Consider the following 27,007-nt stretch of genomic DNA (forward strand, 5'->3'; position numbering starts at 1 on the left):
CCTTGCACGCTGCAAGCTGACACAGCCAGACGGCCCTTTTCAGAGCCAAGCAAACATTAACCTTAGATGCAAGTAAGCATTCCAGCTTCCTGCCTTTACCTCGAGGGATCTCAGACTGGACGGGTCCTATCTGAGTTTTCCACGGGCTCCTGATATCAGAGTTCACTCCACTGTGACCAGCCCCCCCCCCCCCCCCCCCCCAATAGAACGAGAACCTCCACACAAAGGGTGCGTAGACTTGGCACAGATTGCGTCGGATGGTTTTTAAATAAACAACTCTAGTTATAAACAACAACAAATTATTTTACAACCCGGACTTCACAACTTGCTCAGATACAAAGAACGGTTGCTAAAACATCTAGCTTCCATTACATCACATCTCATTGTTCATATCTTGTCATGTATAATCATTAGTTTAGGAAAAATAATTCAGTTAATTTCATAAACTATATACTGACTCCGTCTGAATTAATATGAAGTGTGTTTGTTGTCCCTAAAGAAGCAAAGAACCCTAGAATCTTCTGATTAAACACTCAAAGATCAAGCAGGTTGATATTTCATATTTGTATGGAATCATCACACCTTATTGGTCATAATTAACTTATGTATTCCACTGCAGGACAAACTAGCCTTTTTTTATATTTCAGGTCATTTTTAACCATAGCATGAAAAAGCTTTTGTTGTCTTGATGTAACGGAGTACAGATCTGTTCTGTTGTCCTCGTCCACCCATACTCAGTAGAACAGACTTTCTGCTACACTTGTCAAAAACATACTTGACATGTACACAAAAATGTACTAGCACACTTGGGTTTTGAGAACTATTCTATTCTATTCTATTCTATTCTATTCTATTCTATTCTATTCTGCTGTTGTAAACATTGTCGCGGTAGATAACTCTATAACCTCTGATAGCAAAATGTTGATTCCTCTGCATCAAAGCGAATAACACCAGAAGCCTCATGAGTGCACCAATCATCTTAACTTTGTCTGAGTGTTATTCTCATTCCCATCCTGTGATTCAAATACTGGAGGCCGAATTTGCCTATGAAAAACCCCAAAAACAATAGAATAGAAGTTTTGTTTGGTTTTCATTAGAGAAACCCACAAACATGCATTTTTTCTCTGAATTCTGATGTCATTTTCTTATCTATCAGATTTATTGTAGCTGTGTTAGAACAAACCGCATTTAAATGCCCTGCATGTGTTTGTGTTTATCGTGTAGCTGTAAATATCTCAATGAAAATGAATGGCCTGACCTCTTTTTACAGCTATTTAAAGGTGAGTGTATGTCAAACTTAAAATCAATGTCACTTAATACCCAACCACAATTCTTTTGTAATGACTCACTGGGTGTTGACCTTCCCTCGGCATCACTCTGCAGCTCGTTCTGCTGTGCACACACAGTGCAGCCGGCCTGTAGATATGTCAGGCCTTCAGTAAACACTAAATGTAAATGGTAAAGATCCTCTCAATGGGCCCGCTGAGCATGACTTATATTTAAAGCTTTTGTTAATCTGCCAACTTAATTAAGTCTCATCAGAACATTGCAGCTTGCTGGCTTATGATGCATGAGAGGATCACTGTGCAGACAGATGACAAAGATGGATCCTCTCATTAGCCACCGAGATGGAATCGACTATAGAGGCACTGCTGTCATTTGAATATGTAGCTGTGTTGTTCGGGGGATGTCAGAAGGTCAAGAGAGAACTAAACTGGATTTACAGCAGCTTAAAAGGTGACATGTTTAAGGTTATAGGTCATGCTTGCTACACTCAAGGGCTGGGAATCTACATAAGATTATTTTATTCATCTAATGGAAAAAAAAGCTTTAGGAACAAACGGAGTTCAACAGTGCTTTTGATTTGTTTTGCTCTTTCTCAGCATTTAGCACGCCACAACAACCATGATGGTTAGAGCCTCCTGGTGCGGGCAGCTTCCATGTAGTCCATCATTTCTAACCATGTGTGAATCTTAATGAAACTCTTTAAGTTTATTAGTGAGGAGGGAGAAGAAAAGTGTAGATGTTGGAGAATGTCGTGTCACTTACATCCTTCCTCACACTTAGTTTTAGTCAACCCTAACCCACACAATGTTTGTCAATTTCTGCCAGAAGTAATAAAAATATTCAGAGATGTTCAATATGAGTACCATCCATCCATCCATCCATTTTCTGAACCCGCTTGTCCATGTAGGGTCATGAGGGGTGGGGGGTGGGGGTGGGGGGGGGGGGGGGTGCTGGTATCTCCAGCGGGCTATGGACGTCCATCGCAGGGCAACACAGAGACACACAGGACAAACAATCACGCACACACACACTCACACCTAAGGACAATTTAGACAGACCAATTAACCTAACAGTCATGTTTTTGGACTGTGGGAGGAAGCCGGAGTACCCGGAGAGAACCCACGCATGCACAGGGAAAACCCAGGACCTTCTCGCTGCAAGGCAACAGCTCTAACCACTGCGCCACTGCACAGCCCAACATGAGTACCTCAAAAGGGAAATAAAAAGAAGACATAGCAAATATTTCTAGTCTTTATTGTGAAACCCCCACCCACGGGTTTAACCTCAGTTTTGGGATTTGGAAAAAAAAATTGCTTACATGCAAACAACAGAAAACAGCAGAAAAGATCAAAAATTCAAGGCCACTGGCTTCAACAGTGGAGAAATCTGATAGAAGACAAAAATGGATGACTTCCAATCTCATCACTGATTAGGTTCCATTTTCATTTACTATTATTAAAGCCAACTTTCAACACTTTAACATCAATTCAAAAAGACTTATCTGTATCAAAGTGCATGAGAATCTAGTTCCCCCCTCCAACGCCTGCATATGTAGTGAACAGACATTTGTAGCCACTATTAGCTCTTGAGTTTATGAGCAGCAGTTATTGACCAACTTGTTTACTCCAAGAGTTGAGGGGAATACATTATTTCTCAAAACAGAAGGAAGGATCAGTCCTGAGGTTAATGAGGTAGAAAGGGCTGATGTTGTTTTAGAAGCTTTTAGATGCACAGCAACAAAAAGTATGGAACTATAATTGGGACAAAATGACATGTACCGTAATTTCCGGACTAAAGAGCTCCGGACCCCACGTGACTCTCAGTTAGTGGACGCCATTTTGGCAGGAAAAAAAAGGTAAACAAACACGGATGTAACCATGAATGTGAACGGGATCCGCTTGGATTTTACATCGTTGGTGTTTACTTCACACTTTATAACCAAAGAAATCGTTTTATATAGTCAGAAATCAAATAGACTAAACATCTCCGACCCTTACCGTGCCCCTGGGATACTTTTTAAAAACGCCAGAAGCTGTCGGAGCGGACTTCTTACCGGACCTGGCCGGGGAACCCCTTGGAATTCCCCCGGCCGGAGGAGCTGGGGAGAGGTCTGGGACTCTCGACGCTACTGTCCGCTCTGACGCCAGAAGCTGTCGGAGCGGGCTTCTTACTGGACCTGGCCGGGGAACCCCTTGGGATTTACCCGGAGGAGCTGGCTCCAGCGGCTGGTGGAGAGGGAAGTCAGGGCTTCTCGACGCTACTGCCCCCGCAATCCGACTCCGGATACGCGGATGAAAATGGATGGATGGATGGACAAATAACAGATTTACACGTAAGTAGTTTAAATAGAGTGCTGTGCTGTTTGAATGTATAAACTGAACGCCAAGAGAAATCACTAGTTTGATTTTTTTCCGTGAATAAAATAAATATGTCAGGCAGGAGCGTCTCCGAATCTGTCTGAGATCTGGCTCGGTGACACAGATAATAGCAATCCAAAGTGCTTTTTATGTGTGATCTGACAATTGATCAACCATTGCTTAAAAATTAAATACAGCTTAGCCGGTTAATTTCTGTGATCATAAAACACGTAAACAGCAGCACGCAGAACTCACGAGGCAACGTTTTACGTGACGTTTACTTGTTGCTATGAGTAATAAGACAGAAAAAGCCACACCAAAATAAGTTTAGGAAGCCCACTAAGAATCGTAATAAAAGCATTTAAAATAAATACCATACACAGGTGAGGAAACGTTGGTTTAAGTACCTGATATGAAGCGGTCACTGCATAAGCGAAAACCTTTACTCTCGGGATCCCACAGTTTCATTTCAGCCTGGTCACTAACGCGTTTTGTTACAATGATCCAACATTTGTGGCACTCCGGATCTTGGGGAATCCTGTAGATGGCTCATTGCTTATGTCGTCCGCGTCTGTTCTGCATCCTGGGGCACAACAGGAATCTACCATATTTCCCGTTTGATTGAGTTTTCTGACAATAACAAATAGTCCAGCTGCCGGCTTCTGCCTGCCTAATGGCGCCGTTTCGATTTGAACTGTTGCATGCCGGGAAACGTGACGTCAACTCCCGGAGCTCTATAGAGCGCACCTCAATATAAGCCGCACCGGTCTAAAAGCCGCAGATATCTACTGAATTGAAAAGGTAGTTTAACTGAACGTAACTGAACTGGTCAGCATCAAACAAAACAGAAAAGTTATTGATTAGTTTATTCATCGTCCTCCTGCGCACTGAAACCACTGAAGTCATCATCTTCTTCAGCGACGGAGTTGAACAGCCTCAGAAGAGCTTCGTCACACACCTTTTCTGTGGCAATGTCAGTGTCGCTCTCCGTGTTGCTGTCATCATCCCGGGGTGAAGCTGGGAAAACAAGCAGCGCCATTTTACTGTGAAAAAAATCCTCCTGGACGCTTTCCATAGCACTCCTTTAACCATTCCTTCATTAGACTTTCCAGCATCCATCCCTTTTGGTTGACTAAAGCTGCACCTCATGATAAGCCGCATGGTTCAAAGCGTGGGAAAAAGTAGCGGCTTATAGTCTGGAAAATACGGTAAATTGTGTCAAGCTTTGTAACCTGTGACATGTTTTGTAACTGTAACTCTCATTTTGTAGCATGTAATTCTCGTTTTGTAACACGTAATTTTCATCTTGATACACGTAACATTTGGTACGGAACATGAAACTTCCATTTTGTAACTTGCAGAAAACAATTCATGTACGAGTTTCAAATCTCAACTCTCAAAACACACATCTCAGTCTACAGTTACAAAACTCAAGTCTATAGGTACAAAACATTTTATTTCAATTCTAGTTTCCTTCCCAGAGAACCAATGACAGGCTTTGTCTGACCAGCCAATCATGAGTCTTGGATTCCTGTCCAAGATAATTCCTGTTGGGAGCAAGCTAGAATTAGGACAACATGTTTTGTACTTGTAGACTTGAGTTTTGTTACTGTAGACTGAGATTTGTGTTTTGAAAGTTGTGATTTGAAACTTTTACCTTGATTTTTTTCTGCAAGTTACTAAATAAAAGTTTCATGTTACGTACCGCAATTACATGTTACAAAAGGAGAATTACACGCCACAAAACTAATTTACATGTAACAAAATTAAAGTTACGTGTAACAAAATGTGAATTACATGCTAAAAAACAAATTTCACATTTACAAAACATGTTACAAGTTACAAAGCTTGGTACAAGTTAAATTTAATATTGCCCCAATCCTAGTTCCATAAATAAGCTACAAGCCTGTTCTGAAGTGACATAGGAATATTGAACTAGTGGTTAGTTTGAGTTGTTTGTAAAAGTTCTCAAATATAAATCAACAAAAGCTCCCATCTGCCGTTGCTAATGATAACTACTATATATTTTACATAGAAAAATTCATTAATTTCATTAATAATTAATTATTAATTTATTCCCCCAAAACACAATATAGCATCTTTTTTATAAAGTTGAGTGTTTTGGCTATTTTCTTCTGTTGCATCACTTCAGGTCAAATGGTCACTGTTTGTTTTAAAATTTGACTGCAGATCAATGCTGTTTATACACACTCACACACACACACACACACACACACACGCACGCACGCATGCACACACACACACACACACACACACACACACACACGCACGCACGCACGCACACACGCACGCACGCACGCACGCACACACACACACACACACACACACACACGCACGCACGCACGCACACACACACACACACACACACGCACGCACACACACACACACACACGTACGCACACATGCGCACACACACACACACACACACACACACGCACGCACGCGCACACACACACACACACACACACACACACACACACACACACACGCGCACACACACACATACGCAGAAAGGATGACTCCAATCTCACAATCCGGCCAAATAATTTTAGTCACATCATTTTAAAGTTTTGACACAAGAAGGATGCAGACAGTTGAATGACCAAAATAACTCAGAGTATCAGTTAAAGCCATTGAAAGGACACCTCTTCTCACCTCACTGGGTTTATTTTAAAAAGTTCAACGTTTTTGCTTCCAAAATTGTTAAAGTGGATAAAGTCCAAAATAACTTGAACAGATACTTTTGGACAAACAGGTGAAATTTTGTGTTTTCAGCTCTAATCCATCATGTTTGCGTCATATTGAGGGAATCATGGTGATACATAACCTTCACAGTGAATCACACGAGAGAATCAGAGATGATTCGGGGGTGTTTGCTGCAGGCAACAGCATGGATATCACTAACTCCTACAACGTCAAACAGTGTTTTCAGAAACTCGTTTGAGAGATTCTGACCCTGCGTGCAGCAAGACATTGATTCTAAGAGTCCCTCGAGGCTGTGGGAAGTTATTTAAAAATGAAAATAATATTGTGTCATGACTACATCAGATATGTGATCTCTACTCGCAACCTTGGAAAGATCTTGACTTAAAGAGTTACCTGACGTTTATTCAGCCAGAATCATTGGGACGTGCAAATGAAATGTTTATTAGCAAAATGAAATAAAAGGCATTTTGGGTCAAAATGATCAAATTTCATTTTGCATTTTCACATGTTACCAAAACCGTCTACCCAATGAAGGGTGAAAAACTGACTTTGTTTCCTTTTATAAATTGCAGTAATCCCTGTGAAACCATCTAGTTTTACATTGCAAGGCCAGTTTAGGGAAAATGCAATAACTGCACACGTTCACAACAGCCTGACACCCCCAGCTCATCCTAAAGAAATCCAATCACTCTACCTTGGCCACTTTGTCAAACAAACCCACGGCAACATTCAAGGACGTGACAAGTTCCTTACCTTGTGATATGAAACCACTTAAGATGCAGATGGGCTCCACTTGTTGACAAGCAATTTTCTTTCTGCTGCTTTGATACTTTGAGTCAAATCTCTATTTAATAGGCACTTCTCTGCATGCAGGTTCTGAGCTAAATCAGCTTCTGTTGATACTTGTCATAAGTCAAAGGGAGCTTCTTTTCACGATGCTATTACTCATGACATTGAATCCAGACATGATTGCTTCCAAGCTTTTGGTGGAGTTTCTGGTGAAAGCAGCATCCCCCGTGTTTTTGTTCCGTTGTGCAGCTCGGTAATGGGGTTGCGAGGTTGTGACGCTTGTTGTGGCGCACTAGAAGCTTTATTAAAATGCACAATAGAAGCTCATCAGACACAGCAAAGCTAATTTTAAACAGATGCCATTTTACGACACTTTATGTAGGCTGATGAATGTAGTTGCTGGAGGAGTGTAGCAGCTCCATGGGGAGTTTGGTTCGCATTTGCTTGGAAGGGGTTGTGTCATTTAGTTTGGGTTCAGCGAATGTCCTTCAGCTCCCCAAAAGGCGGCCCTAGAGAGTGTAGACTCAGGTCCCATGAGGTGGCTGAAGGTCACGTCTTTAAGCTCAGTGGTCCAAATTCGATTTGAGCTGTTATACAAAGGGCAACAGCTTTGTTTAGCTTTTCAATCCACTTAGATTTCTAGATTTCTCCTCCACCATCTGGACCTGCATTAAATGGATGTTGCCAAGAGATTATGGGATTGTGGCAAGAGATATAAACTGAGTGTTTTGTGACCTAAAATGCAGCCGTCACATAATATGTTGTTGCCAAGAGTCAGAGGATATGCACAAAGTTTCATGAGCAGCACATGTTAACAGTATCTGATGGAGTAATGTGAGTGTGCCCTGCTTTTGTGACCTTTACTGAGTCAGCCTGCATGTCAGGCTTTGGTGAGTGAATGAGACTGGAGGTGCTTGAGGCCGTTGCAAACATGGAGGATGAGCCGGAGTGACACGCCAACGCTGGACAGGTTTTCTCAACAAACGCTCCCGAAGGAACGAAGGCAGAAGAGCTCTCAGCTGACGTACAGCTGGGCGGGACAACAGGAAGTACAATGGAGGATTCCAGCATGGGGCCATGCACACCAACAAAATGGCCATAAGGGATGCCATCTCCCAAAGCAGCGTGACTTTCGTCAGTGTTCCCCCACCAGACGCAGGTGAGGTGTCTGATGACTGCATAGGAGATAAAGGCGAACTCAGCCTAAGCTTGATGTTGCTAGCTGGGGAAGCTGCAGAGCTAACGTGAGGTGACAAGACGTTAACGAACTCAAGGGCGTAATAGGGCAGCCAGCTGACGGCAAAAACCAAGGTGGAACCAACAAGCAGAGCTGTTGCTTTCTTGTTACGTCTGTCAGCGATGAGGGTTCCTCTGCAGCTGTGGAGGTGGGAGATGATGAGGCCACAGTTGATGGCGATGCACAGGAGGGGGGCCACGTAGTAAACCAACAGGGCCGGAACGAGGAAAAACAGCCACTCCTCCCAGCCAACTGACCACGTGCATCCACCATCAAAGTTGATGTAGGTGACCTTAGGTACGGCCATGGCTATGGAGACCAACCAAATAGCTACCACTGTGCACAATCTGTGGAAGGGTTGACAAAAAAAAAAAAAAAACGAAAAATTTATCAGATTTTTTAAGAAGAGCTACTCGTTATGAATGTCTTACCTGCAGCATCAATTGCTCATAGCATCATCAGTTTGGAACAAACTTTTGCACCACCAACCCTTATTTCCACAATATTAAAAAAACAAAAAGAAATAAATAACAAACAATAAATAAAAACAACCTGCATTAAGAGTAATAATGTTAACCATATGCAGAATTCTCTTTCAGGAGCTGGGTTCAAACCTGCAACCTTCTGATTACTGGACAACCTGCTCAACCTCCTGAACTACTGCTGCCCCTTTCACATCTCTGCATTGGATCCATCCCCGTGGGGAGTGGGGAGCTGCAGTTGTGGCTGCGCTTGGTGGTTTAAGTAGTAAACCGCACCTTTAAAGTAACTGTGGGTCTAAAGATTATTTGATACTTGACTAATTCATACTTGACAATATTTTAAAAATGTCTTTCAGTAGTTTTAATTTAAATTAAATCACTAAACATTTATTCCTGAATAACCTTTAATAGATGTATTTTCACCAATTTAACTGAAGCCTATTGACTATTCATTTCATCTGTCCAGTGTAAAAAATGTTATATTGGCACCTCATCTCCTGTAGTTATTTAAGTAATAAAAACCCAACATTTGTTCTTATACTGTTCCCATTTATAATACACTGGAGGAGCAATAAGCATCATGAAATAGAAATATCAACAAAATCTGTTAAATCCCTTGTTTATAACCCAGAAAGTAATTCTCAGTAGTATATGAGCACCTAATCAGATGGAATAATACTCACACTTGAGTCATATTAGCAGGTGGTCTAATCCGTGGTGCGACGATACGATAGCGTAAAACAGCCAATGCCGCCAGGCTGAAAATCTCCACCCCCACCGCAACCGAAGTCATGAACCCCAGCAGGACGCAGGTCCCACCACCCAGCTGCCAGTTCTGGACGCTAGCGCTGAGCAGCACACAGGGAAGGGTGAGCAGGGCGCCCAGGTCGGCCAGGCTGAGATTGAGAAGCAGGATGGAGCTGGGCTTGGTGCGACTGCGGGGGTTCCTGACCAACACCAACCACAGCAGCAGGTGACCCGTGACCCCGGCAACAAGAGATACCAGGCTCATCATCGGCAGCACCACGTTGAAGGAGATGGTGGTGTTGGTGGAGACCACGTTGAAGAAAAGGTTGACGATGGCGGGCATGGCTCCAGGAAGTCTGATGAAAGACAGGATAGTTAAGGGTAAAAGACTGGAGATTACCCAGATCCGGACTGCAGAAAAGGAGGTCAAGCTTCAAGGAAACATGTGAAAACATTTCCTTTTACCTTCATCGTTTATGCACCAACAACTGTGAACTCCCGGTAGATGACACAATAACTTTAGAAAGTGCTGATGATCATTAAAAACTCATTTAAATAATCAACCACCTCCAATCTATTATTCATATTTATAATAGCAGCCTCTCCACGGCTCCCGAATCACTCACAAATCAAAGCTCACCAGGCACTCGCTGAGCCTGATGATTCAGACGAGACGGAGTGCCTCTCGGGGGACCTGGGCAACAGACAGTCAGAGACATCAGTGAGTCGGCTGCATCACGACACAAACAAGACAACTCACCTCAAACAGAATGAGGGAGGAGGCTTTTGCTTCTCCCCAGGGGGAGACAAGTACGACAACACACACACACACACACACACACACACACACACACACACACACACACACACACACACACACACACACACACACACACACACACACACACACACGCCTGTTGTGAAAAGGTGCAGCTTTAGATAAAGAGCTAACAGGTAACCTGAAAAACACACAGGAGCCTCGGTGAACTCACCTTCCAGCCTATTTTTAAATGAAATGCACGAATGCGTTTTGCTTAACTGTTCGGTTAATTCTTAATAACTGCGTCACTTTCATGTGAAAATGCCCAAATGTGGTGATGGTGGTGGTGGGATGCATCCTTACTCCCACTTTGTCAAAATCTGACCCACGGCGTTCACAATGGAGCGTGTGAATGACAGATGGACAAAGAAATGAATAAACGTTTGTTCATTCCTTCATCCATCTGTCCGTTAGATGCAGTATCTGACTCAAGCTTAACAACCCTGTTCAAGGTCCATTTCTGGAGGTGGGTGCTTTGCGCACAAAGCAAAAAAAAAGGTCAGTGAGGCAGCTCACTCTGCTTTGAAGAGCCAGAACAAGCTAAAACTGGTAATGCTGCACACAGGCTTTGAATAAAAGAGATCATGAGGTTAGAAATTCCATTTGAAGGGACATAAACATCCACTTTTCTTGCCTTGTTCATTTATATTTATGAAAAATGTAGAATTTTTGGGGGGTTTGCTGCTATTCGGGCTTTGTTTTAGTAGCAGTAACTGAAATAGTAAAGAAACAAACCTTTTTCTAGTCCAAATGAAGCACATTTTTGCTTTTTTTCAAAGTTTCTTGTCTTTAAAAGAACGTTAGAGCAAGTAAGCGGCGCAGAAAGACGGCAAAACACACAGGGCTGTGCATAACGTGTGTCCAGCAAATACCTCTCTCTTTTTTCAATTCTGACTCTAAAATGTAGAAATGTGTTCTTCCACAGTCAAGCAGCCGCAGCCGAAGAGCAGGAGACAGCAGATGACGAGGGACTGCTAAAACTGGCAGAAGCATGCAATTAACAAGGTTAAAATAATGAAGGTTGATTTTAAATATGCTGACCTCAAACTGAGCTGATTTAAACGTTTTATTCCCCACCAGTCTGTTTTAGTACACTTTAAGTTTAAACATCTAATTGAACTCGGAGGAAATAAAGTATATTTTACTTCTGTAATTTCATTTCTGCATCACCAAACCTTCCTGATGCTGTAGCGAGCTGCATTTCTGCAGTGGGCAGCCCTCCTTCCATATGTGAAGTCATTTGCTCCTCGGCAAGTTCCTCAGGATAAAAGACAGAAGATCTGGGTGCAAATGTTTTATTCACTCTTTGACTGTATTTAAGCCCTTCAGCCCTAAAGACAAAAACATCTAACTACCAGATTTTTTTTGTGAGGATGTTCACAGAAACACCCCGTCACCCGGCTGTGGGTGGAATCAGGAGCCAGGATTTTACAACTTTCTGACTAAAGGGTGGACTGGAAGTAGAATTTAAAAGGAAGTAAGGAGGTCTGGAATGTGAAGCAGACCCAAAGGGAAATAGAAAGAGAATGAGAAATGAGCATTCCCCACTTACTGTGAACGGTGACCAGCTCCAGGTAAAAGCCCTCCACTCACCATCAGCTGATGTGCTGCATAAAGAGGAGAAATAGAGGGCACACACTTGCATTACTCCCTGTGCTCACACCTCCTCTTGACTTCCCACATCATATTTTGGACACACACACACACACACACACACACACACACACACACACACACACACACACACACACACACACACACACACACACTTTGGATTGTCAATGAGATTACAACATCCTGTTTTTGGTCTGGAGCCGGGTTTTGCATTCTGGAATGTCAATAACAGAGCTCATAGAGCTGAAACACACTGAAACTATAAAAATAAGTTTTACTCAATTTAAAAAAATCAGATTAAAGTATTTTCCTGCGCATCTTTGAGTGTTTGGATGGCTGTAATCCTCTATTTGGCAGAAGCATGAAAAACCACATGTTCACTTGCTTTTGAGGAAACATCTGAAGGTTCTACACTTAAAAAATCACCCAACAAAGACAAAGAGCAAATATGACCCATTTGCTCTGTTTATGTTGATTATAATTAGGATGAGGAAAATATCTGTTTAGTAGTTTGAATGTGTTGAATTAACATCTGGAAAATGGAACAAATTCATCCGACCTTCAAACAAACATCCCACACGAGTGCAACAGCAGATCACAGCTCTGCCGGTATGTTTGCTTTTAAAACTGGAACACTAATCGCTGTCGTATGGAAGAGCTGTGTAACCATAACAACGACATACATGTGGAGGTGCAAACATAACAGTCAAATTCAACACATGAACCACAGCAATGTCGACAAACCTTATATCTGGACCTCCAGTTAAAAAAACATAAAAAAAGAAATTATCACTTAAAATGTGTTCATTGGTAAAACAGATCTGCGATGGACTTGTGACCTGTTCAGGGTGCACCCACCTGTTTGCCCAGAGACTGCTGGGGATAGGCACCAACCCCCTTCGCGACCCTGCATGGATAAATGGGTAGAACATGGATGGATAGATGGGTAAGACAGATTTCGCAAACATTTAAAAATACACATTCCATTATCCATTTTATCCAGGACATAAAAAAAATGGATGACTCTAAACTTTTTGCTTTTAAATCAAGACAAGACGGAAGTTCTCATCTTTGGACCAGAAATCCAGAAAAGGAAATTGCTTAGCCAATCACCTGACCTGAATGGCATTACATTAATCTCCAAGAACAAAGTAAGGAACCTTGGTGTTATCTTTGACCAGGACATGTCATTAAAATCCCAGGTTAAACAGGTTTGTAGGATTTCCTTTTTCCACCTTCGGAATATTGCTAAGATTAGAAGCATCCTTTCCAGGAGTGATGCTGAAAAACTAGTTCATGCATTTATTACATCAAGACTGGATTACAGTAATTCATTACTCTCAGGAAGTCCACAGAATGTAGTTAAAAGTCTTCAGCTTGTCCAAAATGCTGCAGCTATAGAGTTCTGATGAGAATTAAAAAGAGAGATCATATCTCTCCTGTCTTGGCTTCCCTACAATGGCTACCTGTTAAATTCAGAATAGATTTTAAGATCCTTCTTCTCACATATAAAGCTCTTAATAATCAAGGTCCATCATACATCAGTAATCGGATTGTTCCATACGTTCCTAACCGAGCACTTCGCTCTCAGACTGCAGATTTGTGTGTGTGTGTGTGTGTGTGTGTGTGTGTGTGTCTGCTCTGTCTTCTCGATCCCGAGTGAGTCGTGGAGGATGGCTGCTTATACTAAGCCAGGATTCTCTGGAGGTTTCTTCCTGTTTAAGGGGAGTTTTCCTCTCCACTGTCGCTTTATGCTTGCTTAGTATGAGGATTGCTCAGTGACTTGATGCAATTTTCTGGGTTCCTTATATAGGAAACATTATTTCTGATTGGCTTAATGAACTGACCTGAATTGGAATGTTTATTATGTGAAGTGCCTTGAGACGACTCTTGTCGTGATTTGGCGCCATATAAATAAACTTGAACTGAATTGAATTGAATCCATCATCTTTACCCCCTTATCCATGCAGGGTCGCGGGGGGCTGGCGCCTATCTCCAGCAGTCAACGGGCAAACAGACGGGGTACACACTGGACAGATTGCCAGTCCATCACAGGACAACACAGAGACACACAGGACAAACAACCAATTTAGAGAGACCAATCAACCTGACAGTCATGTTTTTGGACTGTATGAGGAAGCCAGAGTACCCAGAGAACGTGCAAACTCTTTTCAGAGAAACCCCGATCCTGGATTCGAACCCAGGAAGGCAACAGTGCTATCCACTGCACCATTGTGCAGTCAACATTCCATTAATTTTTCATAAAACCATCTATTAAGAGTTGTACAATGCATTGTGATCAACCTATGACATCAGCATAGGTTGATCACATAAATCCACACCAAAACTGAAATGAGAGGATCGCCATACATCTATTTTCCTAAATAACAGCCATGGGGCTAAAATCAATTAGCAGGTCATAATAATCCCACAGCATCTTCCTTTGGAAGCAAAGGCTCATGGGATTTTTAAACAGTGCTCGTAGCAGCTCGCTCTGGATACTTGTTTTCTGTTGTGTTTTTATTGCTACAGTGAACCGTGTTTTGTTAGCATCTAAGCTAATGAACAAATGGCGGTGTTTGCTGCTAATTTTGAAACATTAATGTGGGTTTGTTTCTGTGCTGCAGCCGAGATTTATCTGGTTTTACCATCGACATATAAATATTGGACAATGGGTTTCCATAAGCTCCAATAACACATTTTTAAAGATAAATGGGAGGTGGCCACCACCGCCATTTTGACCGTGTCACGGTTCCATCAAGCCCAGACAATTCCACAAAAGGGAAGAGAGGTGGAGCTGAGGGTGGGGCTGTGAGGCTGGGATCAACTGACGACACCCGGTCGAACTAGCTACAAGCTAACCTGAAGCTAACCCAAAGCTAACGCGGAGGTGGGAGCTAAGCTAACGGAGGTAGCAACCTAGCTACAACTGGAGTTAACTGTGCACAACACCAGAGCTTCTGAGTCAGAGATACGCCGGGTGGAACACAGAGGTCTCCGAGACCTCCACAAGCCGGCAGCTGCACAGCAGACAAGCGCCACTTCAATCTGAGATGCGCAGAGCTGCCGCTGGGGAGAACCGGGTGGAAAGGTTTCCATCCCAGAGCTCCACAAGCCGACAGCCCGCGCAGCAGACAGAAGCCGCGATCAGACAGAGATGGGCCGAGCTGCGGGGAGGGGAGAACGGGTGGAAAATATCGGTCTCCCGAGAGCTCCACAAGCCGATAGTCGGAACCCAGCTCCACCAACATGTTATATTTCAACCCATTTTCTAAAGTGCAGCATTATGTTAAATGCACTGGGTTTTACCCTATTACATTTAAATTTCATGGTTAAACAGTACATGTTAAAATCTAAGGTCAGCTCGGCAGTGACCTAAAATACATAAATATAATTTTACTTACAGAAAAAAATGAAGTGGTGACTCCTTGGACACTCTATTAGTTCAATTAATGCCACATCAAGTCATTTTGTCCAACAGTTGCACAAATAATATCTAAAACAGAATACACAAACACAGAGAGTCAAAATGCCGGAGCAGTTTCCAAGCCAGACCGAAGCTCTACTGAGGCCTTTCCACGGAGCTAGCTCTGCAGTCACGTGGGTCAGATGCTCATTAATTATACAGAATTTTAGGCTTTTAATACACTTAAACAGAAGAGTGAGAAAAAAATTCACCCCCCTCAGAGTTGTCATGAATGTAAACTAGATCATTTAAACAAAAAACATGTTTTGGTACCAGGCTGTAAACATGTTTATTTCTGCTGTGAAATTGGTATTTTTAACATGGGAGTCAATGAAGATTTGCTCGCTTCTGACACCAGCCCCTAGTGGATGAGGGGGGAACTGCAATTTATTTCACTTCCATGTTTGATTCAAATTTTCACCCGCATTGTGGGGGCTTGGGTTTTACAAACAGAAATCAGACAAGACCAGCTCACAAGGCCGGATTAACCATGTGGGCAACAGGGCAATTGCCCAGGGCCCACGAAATCTAAAGTGCCCAGGGCAGCAAGAGCACAAGCAAAATACTGTATCTGTAATTTCCTGCATTATGAGGACTATGGTGACCGTATGTCCTGTTTTCCCTGGACATGTCCACTTTTCGCTCTCTGTCACTATATATTTCAAGCAAAATGATGATTTAAATAATTATAAGGAGTCAACTCGTTTAAACTAACAAGCCCCACATGTTTTGTGAATAGCTCTGGATCTCAACTCAAGAACTTATAAAAATGCAGTTATTGAGCTCTAAAAAATAATTCCTAGTTTTTCATGAAACAAGCAGGTGAATTTGAACACTATGTGTTTTTAGAAGCCTCTACTTATACACACCTGCTCTACTGAGAGAGTGTGGCTGGCACCTGTATAATTTATTTATTTTTATGTTTATTTATTTGGCAGATGCTTTTATCCAAAGCGACTTACAATTTATAACCTATAGGGCTATAATCTAGGGCTGTGATCTGTGGGGGAAACCGGAGTACCCGGAGGACACCCACGCATGCATGGGGAGAACATGCAACTCCACGCAGAAAGGACGCAGCCGAGTTTCGAACCTGCAACCTTCGTGCTGCGAGACAACGGTGCTAACAACTGCACCACCATGCATAATTTACACACCATGATTGAAGCATTACTCACACCGGTGTAGGTAATTTAGTATCTACAGGAGTTTATGCAAGCTGGTTGTTGGACTACGTTTATTGAGAATTCAAGAAAACAAGAGCCAAAAAACATTTTACTGTGGTATAGACCCCTAATAGTGTTTACTCACTCCCCGCCTCGGTCACTGAGCTCAGCCGACCAGTTTCTCCTGGAGGTGCCGAGAACAAAGAGAAAGCTCAGGGGTGATAGAGCTTTCTCAGTAGCAGCTCCAAGGTTGTGGAATGCACTCCCAATTCAGATTAGGATGGTTTCATCACTGTCGGGTTTTAAATCGCTTTTAAAGACTCATTTGTTCTCAGTTGCTTTTAATTCAGTTTGAGAATGCATCTGTTTTTAGTAGCTTTTATGTCAGTTTGATATGTTTGTTTTTATCATGTTTTGACTTTGTGATGAACTTTTTATCTTGTTTTTAGAATTTTTAGGGAACTTCTGTTCTTTTTGGCTTGTTAAGCACTTTGGTCAGCTTTTATGCTGTTGTAAAGTGCTATATAAATAAAGTTGACTTGACTTTACTATGGAATAAAAGCATTGTTTGATTCTGCAGAGGGTCGACTGAAACTGCTGCCTCTGCAGGCATGAGTGCATGCAAGGTAGGTCACGGGGATTCCTGCAGTGCAGACAACACACACACACACACACACACACACACACACACACACACACACACACACACACACACACACACACACACACACACACACACACACTTACTCTTGTATCTATCCTTGTGTGGACCTGCCACTGACTTCCATTCATTTTTGGGACTCCACTATTCCTAACCCATACTCTAACCATAACCATAACCAATGCTGTTCTATTCTAATCTAATCTAAACCAAAAGTTCATTCACCCCATAATCACACAACACTACACTTTTTGCCATATTGGGCTTCTTTCTCTGGAGGCCATAATCATCTGGACTAAAATCCCTCCATCATAAAGCTGTGATTTGGGGTCTTCACCTCTTCTATGGTCACCCCAGCTAGTCTCTTTACCTCCAACTGCTATCTACAAACTATCCACTGCATCATCAGCCCTTTCAGTTCTGACCCTAACATCCAGCTGAAGCAGAGAGCCTGCAAACTCCTACGCTCCTCTAATTGCCACCAGTGGGTATAATGATGTAGCTGGTTTCAGAGAAACAAACAGGTAGGAGAGTGATAAAGCATCGGGGTAGGATCACGGTGGAAGGATGCATCAAAGCAGCCTCCTCGGATCATAAAGAAGGAAGCAGTGTGTACCGAAGCGTTTTATGAACCTAGGAGGAAAAATACAGCGGCAGAAGGTGGTGGGAAATGCCTGGGTCGTATGGATCAGAGGATGGAGTCAGAGGAATCTGTTGAGTGAATGAAGCTTGGCTGTTTGATGCTTTGTTTTCTCTGGAAGAGTTTCGGGGAAACGGGAGCGGTAAGGTTTATGCGCTCACTGGTTCATGTTATCTTGATTCATGGAACAGTGAGGTTTACGTTTGTTTAGAGCTACGTTTCTGATGCACGTTTTGAAGTTGGAGACAGATATTCTCATAACTTTGGGCTGTCTAAGTAACTGTCTCCTGCTATACTATAAATCTGTTTAACTTTTATGATACATACTGATTTTATGAAAGTTTTAAGTCTTTGTTCTGAGAAAAACATACAATCGTAGTATGGGGCGACGGTGGCACAGGAGTTAAGTGCTCGCCCTGTAATCGGAAGGTTGCAGGTTTGAGCTCCACTCAGTCTGTCGCTGTCGTTGTGTCCTTGGGCAAGACACTTAACCCACGTTGCCTGCTGGTGGTGGTCAGAGGGACCGGTGGCGCCAGTGCTCGGCAGCCTCGCCTCCGTCAGTGCGCCCCAGGGCAGCTGTGGCTACATCGTAGCTCATCCCCACCAGTGTGTGAATGTGTGTGTGAATGGGTGAATGACCGATTGTATTGTAATGCACCTTGGGGGGTTACAGGACTCTAGAAGGTGCTACATCAAATACAGACCATTTACCAATTACCATTTAGTAGACTGAGCTGCGGATGCACATTTAAGAGATCCCACATTAAAGAGCATGACAGAAACAGCTTATACATGAATAACTATAATAAATTCTAGGTGAGCCCCAAATAATTTCATAAATCTCACAGAATAAAAAAAAAGTCTCAAACTTATTTACAGTAATCTAAATCGGCCTTAATTAAGGCCATCATTTCAAAGTCATTCTGAAGATTTTATTATTTGAGATTTTTTTTGTGTAAAAACCAGCTCATGTGTTCTGTTTTATTTAGGAAGTTGAAGATAAAAATAATAAAATCTAAACTTTGTGTTGATAAATTGTATAGTACAATACTGTTTTTAGCATAGCATAGAAGCTCTGAACACCTGAGGCTTTAAAAGCTAAAATTATATTTAAAATAGTTCTATTCTACTGTAGGCCAATATGCATTTAAATAAAGTTTGTTAATCTAAATGAACTCTTAGAAATTTTTTACCTTTTATAAAAACATAATTATTGTTCTTTTGAAACATTAGTAGTAATATTATCTGTCAGTAATTCTTATAATAAAACAGAACATAATCAAAGAGAAAATTAATTACAGAAAAATGTTATAATGAAAATTGAAGACTGGTAATTGAATGCAACCTAAAATAATAACACTCAATAAAACATAGTTTCTATGTTTAGTTGAGCTCTTTCAGCAGTAAAAAAAAAAGCTTTGTTAACAGGCTGATGAACTTGCACCACAGAAGACTTTAAGACTGAGTAATTTTCTTGTTTCTTTTGAATCATGCTTAGATTAAGCTTTTCTGCAGGGTTTCAGTTCATTAGTTCGACATTTACTGAAGAAAAAAGTAAATACCATGAGTCATAAATCAGTATTTGGACTAATATCATCAAAACTCCTGGTCATAAAATGCACAACGGACTGCACATCTTCCAAAATCCTTGTGTTACAGTTTGCAGGTTTTGTTGTCTGTCTGAAAGCATACACTGCTTATAATTTAAGAAATAATTAAAATATGTGGGCTATCTAACATTTTAAAAGGGAATTTGGTTATTTTTCTAAAGAAATTAATAATTTCCATACAAAAAAATTAAGACTTTTAAATTTGACAAACTTTTAAAAATAGGGTTGCAGCAAAAATGACAATTTACTGGGCTTCAAACATTTTAGAGGTTCTTCACTCCTAATTTTAAACATTTGCAGTGGTCTCTAGAAGGGATGAATACCTTGTAAGTTGTAGCCTGTTTCAGCATGAAGAATTCAGCCAGAGAAAGTAGCTTCAGACGGCAGGATTCTTATTTCCTGACGTTTGGACATCTCGCCACGGATTGGCTAACAGCAACGCAACTCTACGCTGGTACCACTGACACAGTTTGCTCTGCAATGTTGATATTTTAACTCCACAACTAACACTAGTCTGGAGTTGTTCTGCTGTGGGGTGAAGTTGCTAATGCTAACGGTTAGCTTCTACTAGCTGAGACCATTTTCTGCTGTTTCCTGGATGCTAAACCAATAACAGCCTTCTACGTTGTGAGTCAAGATGGGCAAGTCCATGAATATTAAGTAACAGTGTGACACAGATCTGTCAGGCTTTTCTAAGCTAATGCAGGAGGTAGGTATAGGATACTATTTTCGTGTTCAGCCTGCATGTTAAACTCAAAGTGATCATTTTCAAACAAAATAAGTAAAATATGGTTTCTCAGTGAAGGACCTTTGATATTTTTAAGGATTCACAAATGAATTCTACTAAATGAAACATTTAAATCCCTCCCTTTGTAAAGGTAATGCAGCTGATTTAGTTTGGATCTCAGGATGAGGTTTTAGAAAGGCTGCCCATCTGAGCCATCGCTAGGCTGTTTCTAAGAGGATTATTTGCACAATGTGCTGTTTATTATGGCTGCACCCTACTCCAAAGGCAACATTTTGGCTCAGATGCCAAGCTAAAGTATTTTGTCAGGTATTATATTTCACAGAAGGGACCTAAAAGCCTTTCTTGACACAGCAGTGTATGTTACCTGGTTTTGTGCTGCTCAGTCGGTGCACACATGCTTGTATAAACTCATGACTGGCCTACCAGTGTGGATGCAGATTCAAATGGCTTGCTTCTGCAGCTGCCGGAGCTAAACACATGCAGATACGAGTAAAAACCTCAGACCTTCTGAAGCATGACAAGATTAATGAATTAGAATACCTTCACTGCTCTGATAATGGATCCTTCTGGCGGGCATGCATGACTTTCCCCACACAGGGAGGAAACACTTACCTGAGCATATGGGGTGTGTGTAACATAATGGTGTGTGTGTGTGTGTGGGGGGGGGGGGGGGGGGGGGGGGAGACAAAGAAGGAATTAACAGAGCTTATCTAAAGACACGGAGAGCATGAAGGCTACACCCCAGGCTGTGATCTGTCCTGGCAGTGAGGCAGATCAGATGACTGCATGGAGGGAATTAAAAGCTGCTCATGGTCATGAGACAAACCGAATCACCGTCATGTGGAAAAAGAATGATGGACCATCTACAGCTGAGCTCACTGATGCAGAAAGGAAGTGCAGATGACACTAATCTGCAATTCACCTACCACAAATAATAAAAAAAAAAGTTATGCAGTGTGTTTGATTTAATTGTCAATTAAATCTCTACTAGGAAGCAAAACTCCCTCTTATAGCTGCTTGATCGTGCACCTTCTGTCCTCATAAACATTAGCTGCTGCTTGGATCCATAACATTCTGAATGATGGTGCATGATGACTTAGCAGCAACATGCAAACTGACTTAGTGAGTTTTAGGACAGGACAGAGAAGTCTCTGCTGCCATCTGCTGCAGGCAGAGTAGCATTACCAACTTACTAAAATGGGGCATCTGAAGTAAGAACCAAACATGGGCTCATCCCATTTGTCAGATATTTGGTTGATTTGGTGAAGAACTAGCACTTTCAAGTACTTGTATATTTGTAGTTTTTCCTTTTTGAATATTTCAGATGAGCAAATGGATTTCTCATTATATATACACATACATACATACATACATACATACATACATACATACATACATACATACATACATACATACATACGAGAGAGAGAGAGAGAGAGAGAGAGAGAGAGAGAGAGAGAGAGAGAGAGAGAGAGAGAGAGAGAGAGAGAGAGAGAGAGAGAGAGAGAGAGAGAGAGAGAGAGAGAGAGAGAGAGAACCTGCCTGAGAACATGGTCAGGCCAGGTTAAACACTACAGACTGCCCTTTGTTATTGTCAAAGATCATTATTTCCCAAAAAATTGATCAAACCAACATGTAAACATGGTGGGGGTAGTGTGATGATCTGGGTTTGCTTATCCATTTAGTTTTAGTTGTTTCCCTGCTCCAACACTCATGATTTGATGGTTGATTCACCTGGTCAGCAGCTCATAAAACTCGAAGTTCTGCAGAAGTCTGTAAATCATCTACTGATCAGGAGGGTTGGAGCAGAGAAACATCTAAAACATGCCGGATAGTGGACCTCCGGGGCTAGGACTGGTTATCCCTAATCTAAATGAGAATCTCTAATCTTGAGCTCCTCATCTTAAGTTAAAACTCAAATGCAGCAGACCAGTTATACTGAGAAGTACATCAAGTCCAACAATATGTGGCCAAAAAAAAAAAAACAGCTGTCACAAACCTTAAAAAAGGTCATTCCTACTGGAAAGCCCTCTGATGTGGCTGAAAGGAAAGTTTACATACAAGCACACTGCCCTGCCAAAAATAAGTCACCAGCTGGATTTAACTAAGCAAACAGGTATGAGTCTCCTATTGGATAATCACTGCATGGGTGATTATCTTTCAGCTGGCACCAAGTTATTTAACCCCAACTGGTGCAATGAGTTGTCTGTCATTTCTTAAACAACCATGTGAAAAGACATCTGGTGGTCGTGAAAAAGATCGTCTGTGTGAGAAGGGCCAGATCACTGGCATGCATCAAGCAGAGAAAACATCTAAGGAGATGCAGAGATGACTAAAACTGGGTTGAACTGTTCAACGCTTTATTAAAACTGGTCTGATGAGTCCAGATGGACCTTGTTGACCCTGAGTGAAGGACACATTGGCGTAAGAGGCAGATGAAGTGATGCACCCATCATGCCTAGTGCCTACTGTACAAGCCTGTGGGGGCAGTGCTATGATCTGGGGTTGCTGCAGTTGGTCAGGTCTAGGTTCAGCGATAGGATGCGCTCCAAGAATGAGGTCAGCTGACTACCTGAATATACTTAATGACCAGGTAATTCCATCTTCCCTGATGGCACTGGCATTTTCCAAGATGAAAATGCCAGGATTCATGGGGCTCAAATAGAGAAAGAGTGGTTCAGGGAGCATGAGACATCATTTTCACGCATGGATTGGCCAGCAAGTCCAGACCCTAACTCCATTAAGAATCTTTAGGATGTTTTGGAGAAGGCTTTGTGCAGCGGTCAGACTCTACCATCATCAATGCTAGATCTTAGTGCCAAATCAATGCAACACTGGATGGAAATAAATCTGGTGACGCTGCAGAAGCTCACTGCAACAATGAATCGCAATGAATTTGCTTACTGCGAATGCGTGCCGTGATCAAAGCTAAAGGCAGCATAACGAAATATTAGAGTGTAATACCTGTTTTACTGGTGGCCACTTTCATTTTGGTCGGGCAGTGTATTTGATAGCTGTTGTTGCTGCCAAGGTTCCCCTTTAGGGGTCAGTTACCAATAGGACATTCACTCAAACTAAAGCAAGCGTCAACTGTCCTGACTGGTTCAAATGAAGTTAAATGCTTTGATATTAAAACTTGGTATTGAAGCACCCTGTGTCTGGATGGAACTAAAATGAAATGTGTGTGCTTGGATTTGTGAATGTAAGCTCAGAAGGTTTCTATCAGAGAGAGAAACGCATTGTGGGTGAAAGAGTTGTTTTGCAGCTGAGCTAAATTATTTCTTAAAGAAACAGGCAGACGGACGCAATCTGCCGGACGTGTCTACATCACCCAGTTAGGAGACCCCCTTTTGGATCTGAGATGCCAGGTGGGATGATGAACCCCCAAGCACGAGGTGGGTAGAAGAATCATAGTGCGACCCAAATTGGTCCTGAGATGTCTCCGGGTCACAACGACTGATGAAACTGGTTGCATCTCAAAAATCAATAACTCTGAAGGAGTTTTGCGTCAGCTGGTTGCAGATGGCATTTTGTCTGAGCAATTCTATTGGCGTGACAGAACAGCTTAGTAGAGGTCGAGCGGCCGACCCGAACCTCTGGGAATCTCGTACCACGGAGAGATTTTGGTGAGTTCAAGAACTAAACTTGAACTGAGGAGTTTGGTTTTACATACCTCAGAACACGCCCTCTCAGAGATAGAAAGCTTTGGTTGTTATGGAACAAAGACTTGTGAGAGTAGTTACCTTTAACTGGATTTCAGTGTCCTGCATGGTGTGTATAAGTGCACATGACCTTCTGTCACTGATCAACATTACTGATAATTGTTGGGTTATTAGGTAAAGAATAATTAGTAAGTTTTTACTTACTGTTGGATTCTTCAATACATTCTGTAAAAATGGGAATATTTACCGAGTTATTAATTAATTAAGATACAATTAAGTATCTACGGGGCACCATCCCCTTTAACCGGGGAAAAATTGAATCCAAACTCTTATCAGTCTATTTGAAATGTGGAAAAGTTCTAGGAGCAGAGATTTCACACCAACACAAGCAAGTCTCTGGAGACAAAGTCTGAATTTTATAACAATTAATTAGACAAGGAGATTAATAATGCAAAACAATGGTATAATTGAAAATGTGTGTGTAAAATGTAGGATGTCCCCAAGTGATGGATTTGTATCAGTGGTGAGTCCCCACAAATACTAAAAACACGTATGCGTGTGTGTGTGTGTGTGTGTGTGTGTGTGTGTGTGTCTGTGTGTGTGTGTGTGTGTGTGTCTGTGTGTGTGTCTGTGTGTGTGTCTGTGTGTGTGTATGAATGAATGGGTCTTTGTTTCAGAGCAGGTGTGTGGGGAGTGTGTCCTTGGAGTTGTGTGAGCTGTAAGATGACTTTCCTCTCTCAGATGCAGACAAAAGAATTAGCTTGCTCTTAGTGACTTAAAATTACAGTTAAACTGAACTTAAACACTTCAAAAGTTGACAAAACAACAAAGAAAGATTGATAAACAATCAAGAGATCACTCGTACATTAACATCTGACAGTTTAAACAGCCTCGCCACAGCTGAAAACTATTTAAAGATATTTACGAGGACAAATAAACAGTTTACTCTTTACCAAATAACCCGACGAGCGGATTTTGATACGGAAAAGAGGAAAACACGTCTGATAATTTGAAGCAAGTCACGCGGTCGACTGCTTATCTTGGTCTAGAAGAGACGAGAAAAGGTAAAAGTTTAAATGAAATAAAAACTTGCAGGAGAAAACAGCTGTTCCGGAGCGAAGGCGTCCCCTCGTCATCCGCGCTGATTTGATGTGATTCTCCATCGTCCACTCACGAGTGTCTCTCCAACTGGGCTGGAAGAGAGAGAGAGAATTTTCTTTTTGTGCTGAGTTCATAACTTACAGCGTCTCCATGAGCTTGATGGAGCACCGCTCGTTTCGAGCCAGGTTCTGATGGAATTGCTCTTTATCAGTCAGCGAACGTTTCCTTCACATCAGCTGGAGTTGAGCAGAAGCGAGCAGATCGGCTGGGTTTCCAAATCCTGCTTTCAGCGGTTCGATGTCTGATCCGCTTAAATTGATCGGAGCGTGCAACAATTGTGTCCTTCACAGCCAGCTAAACTAGACAAAGAACCCTAAGTTTCGTTTTTAGCTGAAACTTATAGTTTTGGCTGGTTGTTGTTGTTGTTCGCGCTCTGCCTTGGCGGTGACGTCATCACAATGCTTCCGTGTGCCAAGCATCATGGGAAATGAAGTATCTCTGGCGCTGATGATGGAATATGCTCTTTCAGAGCAATTTTTAGCAGTCTTTGGAGAAAATCACTGCACAGTAATTTCCTTATGAGGGCAGACCCTCAACATAATCATAAATAATAATCATTAGTAACCAAAGAATAATAATTCATTTCAGTAATTAATACATTTATAATGAACCATGATGATTATCTATGAACCTTGTAATAAGACAGTGAAAAGAGTTTATTAAAAATTATTCTTTTAAATCTTGAAGAGTCCTTCGTCTTGCAGACGGAACAGCAGTCAGATAAAAGCTGGTTTACAGCAGACTTTGTGTCTCTTGTGATGGATAATGTGTAGATAGAAGTGCAGCCAGGACAGCGTGACCTAGCTGAGGAAGTGTGAACTTTGGGTCACAAATGAGGCCATTCATGTCGCTACATTGATCTCACTTTATGATGCTGACCCTAAATAGATCTAGCACCAGATTCAAACTGTTTAAATCTGCTGCTTCATTAGAACAAATGGTAAATAAAGGTGACATGGACAGCCCATTTCTTCCTGTTAAGTACTTTTATTTTTTCTGATTCATAGAAGCATCTTTAGAAAATATACTCATTTTCATCAGATTAAAACAACCCACTGGCCAATGTAAATACTATTGAAGGATGGAGGAACTAAGGTCTCTCAGTCAATGTCAGCATACACCAATAAGCATACTCACAAGCACAGATATCAAATAATATACTATCACAAATTAACTAGTAGCGTTCACCACAATGGTTATTGCAGTTTCATATTCATTATCTACAACTCAGAATAAATACAGTACAAACTCACTTTTAGTGGTCAGATTGTCAGTAAAAGAGGGGGTGGGGGTGACCGATTTTTAACTGATTATCACAAATGTGTAAAAGCAACAGATCATATGCATACTAGAAACACAAAATTACTGTGTGTGTTTTAAGAAACTTCCCTTTAAGAGAAATCTTATCCAGAATAAGTGCAAGCAGCTAGAAAAGAAAGTAATGGTACACAGTACATGCGTTTTCAGCAAGAAATGGATTAAAAAGGAAAATAAACTCCAGTTGGATCATTTTCATTTGAGTCCACACAGTTTTAAAAGCTTGTCTCAGTCCAGTTCTCCATGTGCCAGTCTCTCCGTCTCCTCTCTGTCCTCAGGTGATGTCATAATGCATCTCTGTCACCACCTTCGTAACCTGCAGGAGAAATAGTAACGTGAGCATTATGCCTCAAGAAATAATAAAATGATGGTGTTAACAACTCTGTGCAATTCAAAATGTGGTAAGTAGGCAAATAAATAACAGAATATAACAAAAAAATGTCCATTTAAAGAGGAAAATTTTATTTATTAACATCTAAACTGAAAAAAATACTTTACTTTTACTTACTTTAAACA

At 41.6% G+C, this 27,007-nt stretch overlaps 2 protein-coding genes across 9 annotated transcripts in view; both read right to left on the bottom strand.

The window, feature by feature from the left end:
• Nucleotides 1–2,525: 2,525 nt before the first annotated feature.
• si:ch211-119o8.4 (galanin receptor type 1) lies at nt 2,526–25,589 on the bottom strand. 7 transcript variants are annotated; one of them, XR_011515501.1, is made up of 6 exons: nt 25,107–25,589; nt 12,919–12,967; nt 11,999–12,053; nt 9,563–9,982; nt 7,125–8,744; nt 2,526–4,661 (listed from the first exon to the last, which is right to left on the bottom strand). XR_011515501.1 is itself a non-coding variant. In XM_015957359.3 (6 exons), the coding sequence occupies exons 5-6, from the start codon at nt 9,967–9,969 to the stop codon at nt 8,021–8,023; spliced, it is 1,131 nt and encodes a 376-aa protein (XP_015812845.1). In that variant the 5' UTR covers nt 9,970–9,982; nt 10,267–10,320; nt 11,999–12,053; nt 12,919–12,967; nt 25,256–25,589; the 3' UTR covers nt 2,526–8,020. The 7 variants fall into 7 exon arrangements, 6 of the variants coding, with proteins under 6 accessions (XP_015812845.1, XP_070397837.1, XP_015812843.1 ...); XM_015957359.3 differs by adding an exon at nt 10,267–10,320 and having other exon boundaries at nt 2,526–8,744; nt 25,256–25,589; XM_070541736.1 differs by adding an exon at nt 10,267–10,320 and having other exon boundaries at nt 2,526–8,744.
• A 200-nt stretch (nt 25,590–25,789) lies between these two features.
• The window catches only part of carmil3 (capping protein regulator and myosin 1 linker 3), a 158,456-nt gene continuing 157,238 nt past the window's right edge, over nt 25,790–27,007 (bottom strand). For both annotated transcript variants that reach the window (XM_054733343.2, XM_054733299.2), the window contains one exon: nt 25,790–26,807. In XM_054733343.2, coding sequence (XP_054589318.1) covers nt 26,776–26,807 — 32 coding nt within the window. In that variant the 3' untranslated portion in view covers nt 25,790–26,775. The remainder of the gene's footprint in view (nt 26,808–27,007) is intronic.

This window comes from Nothobranchius furzeri, chromosome 11 (genome assembly GCF_043380555.1).
Source record: "Nothobranchius furzeri strain GRZ-AD chromosome 11, NfurGRZ-RIMD1, whole genome shotgun sequence".
Taxonomy (NCBI): Eukaryota; Metazoa; Chordata; class Actinopteri; order Cyprinodontiformes; family Nothobranchiidae; genus Nothobranchius; species Nothobranchius furzeri.

Bases quoted from the DNA above. Each gene is read 5' to 3' on its own strand.
- si:ch211-119o8.4 (XM_054733584.2), bottom strand. From the start codon at position 12,042: ATGGTGAGTGGAGGGCTTTTACCTGGAGCTGGTCACCGTTCACA. The intron at 9,983-11,998 runs GTAAGTGGGGAA...GTCTTTCATCAG, and splicing joins GGAGCTGGTCACCGTTCACA to ACTTCCTGGAGCCATGCCCG. The intron at 8,745-9,562 runs GTGAGTATTATT...ACCCTTCCACAG, and splicing joins CCTGCTAATATGACTCAAGT to ATTGTGCACAGTGGTAGCTA.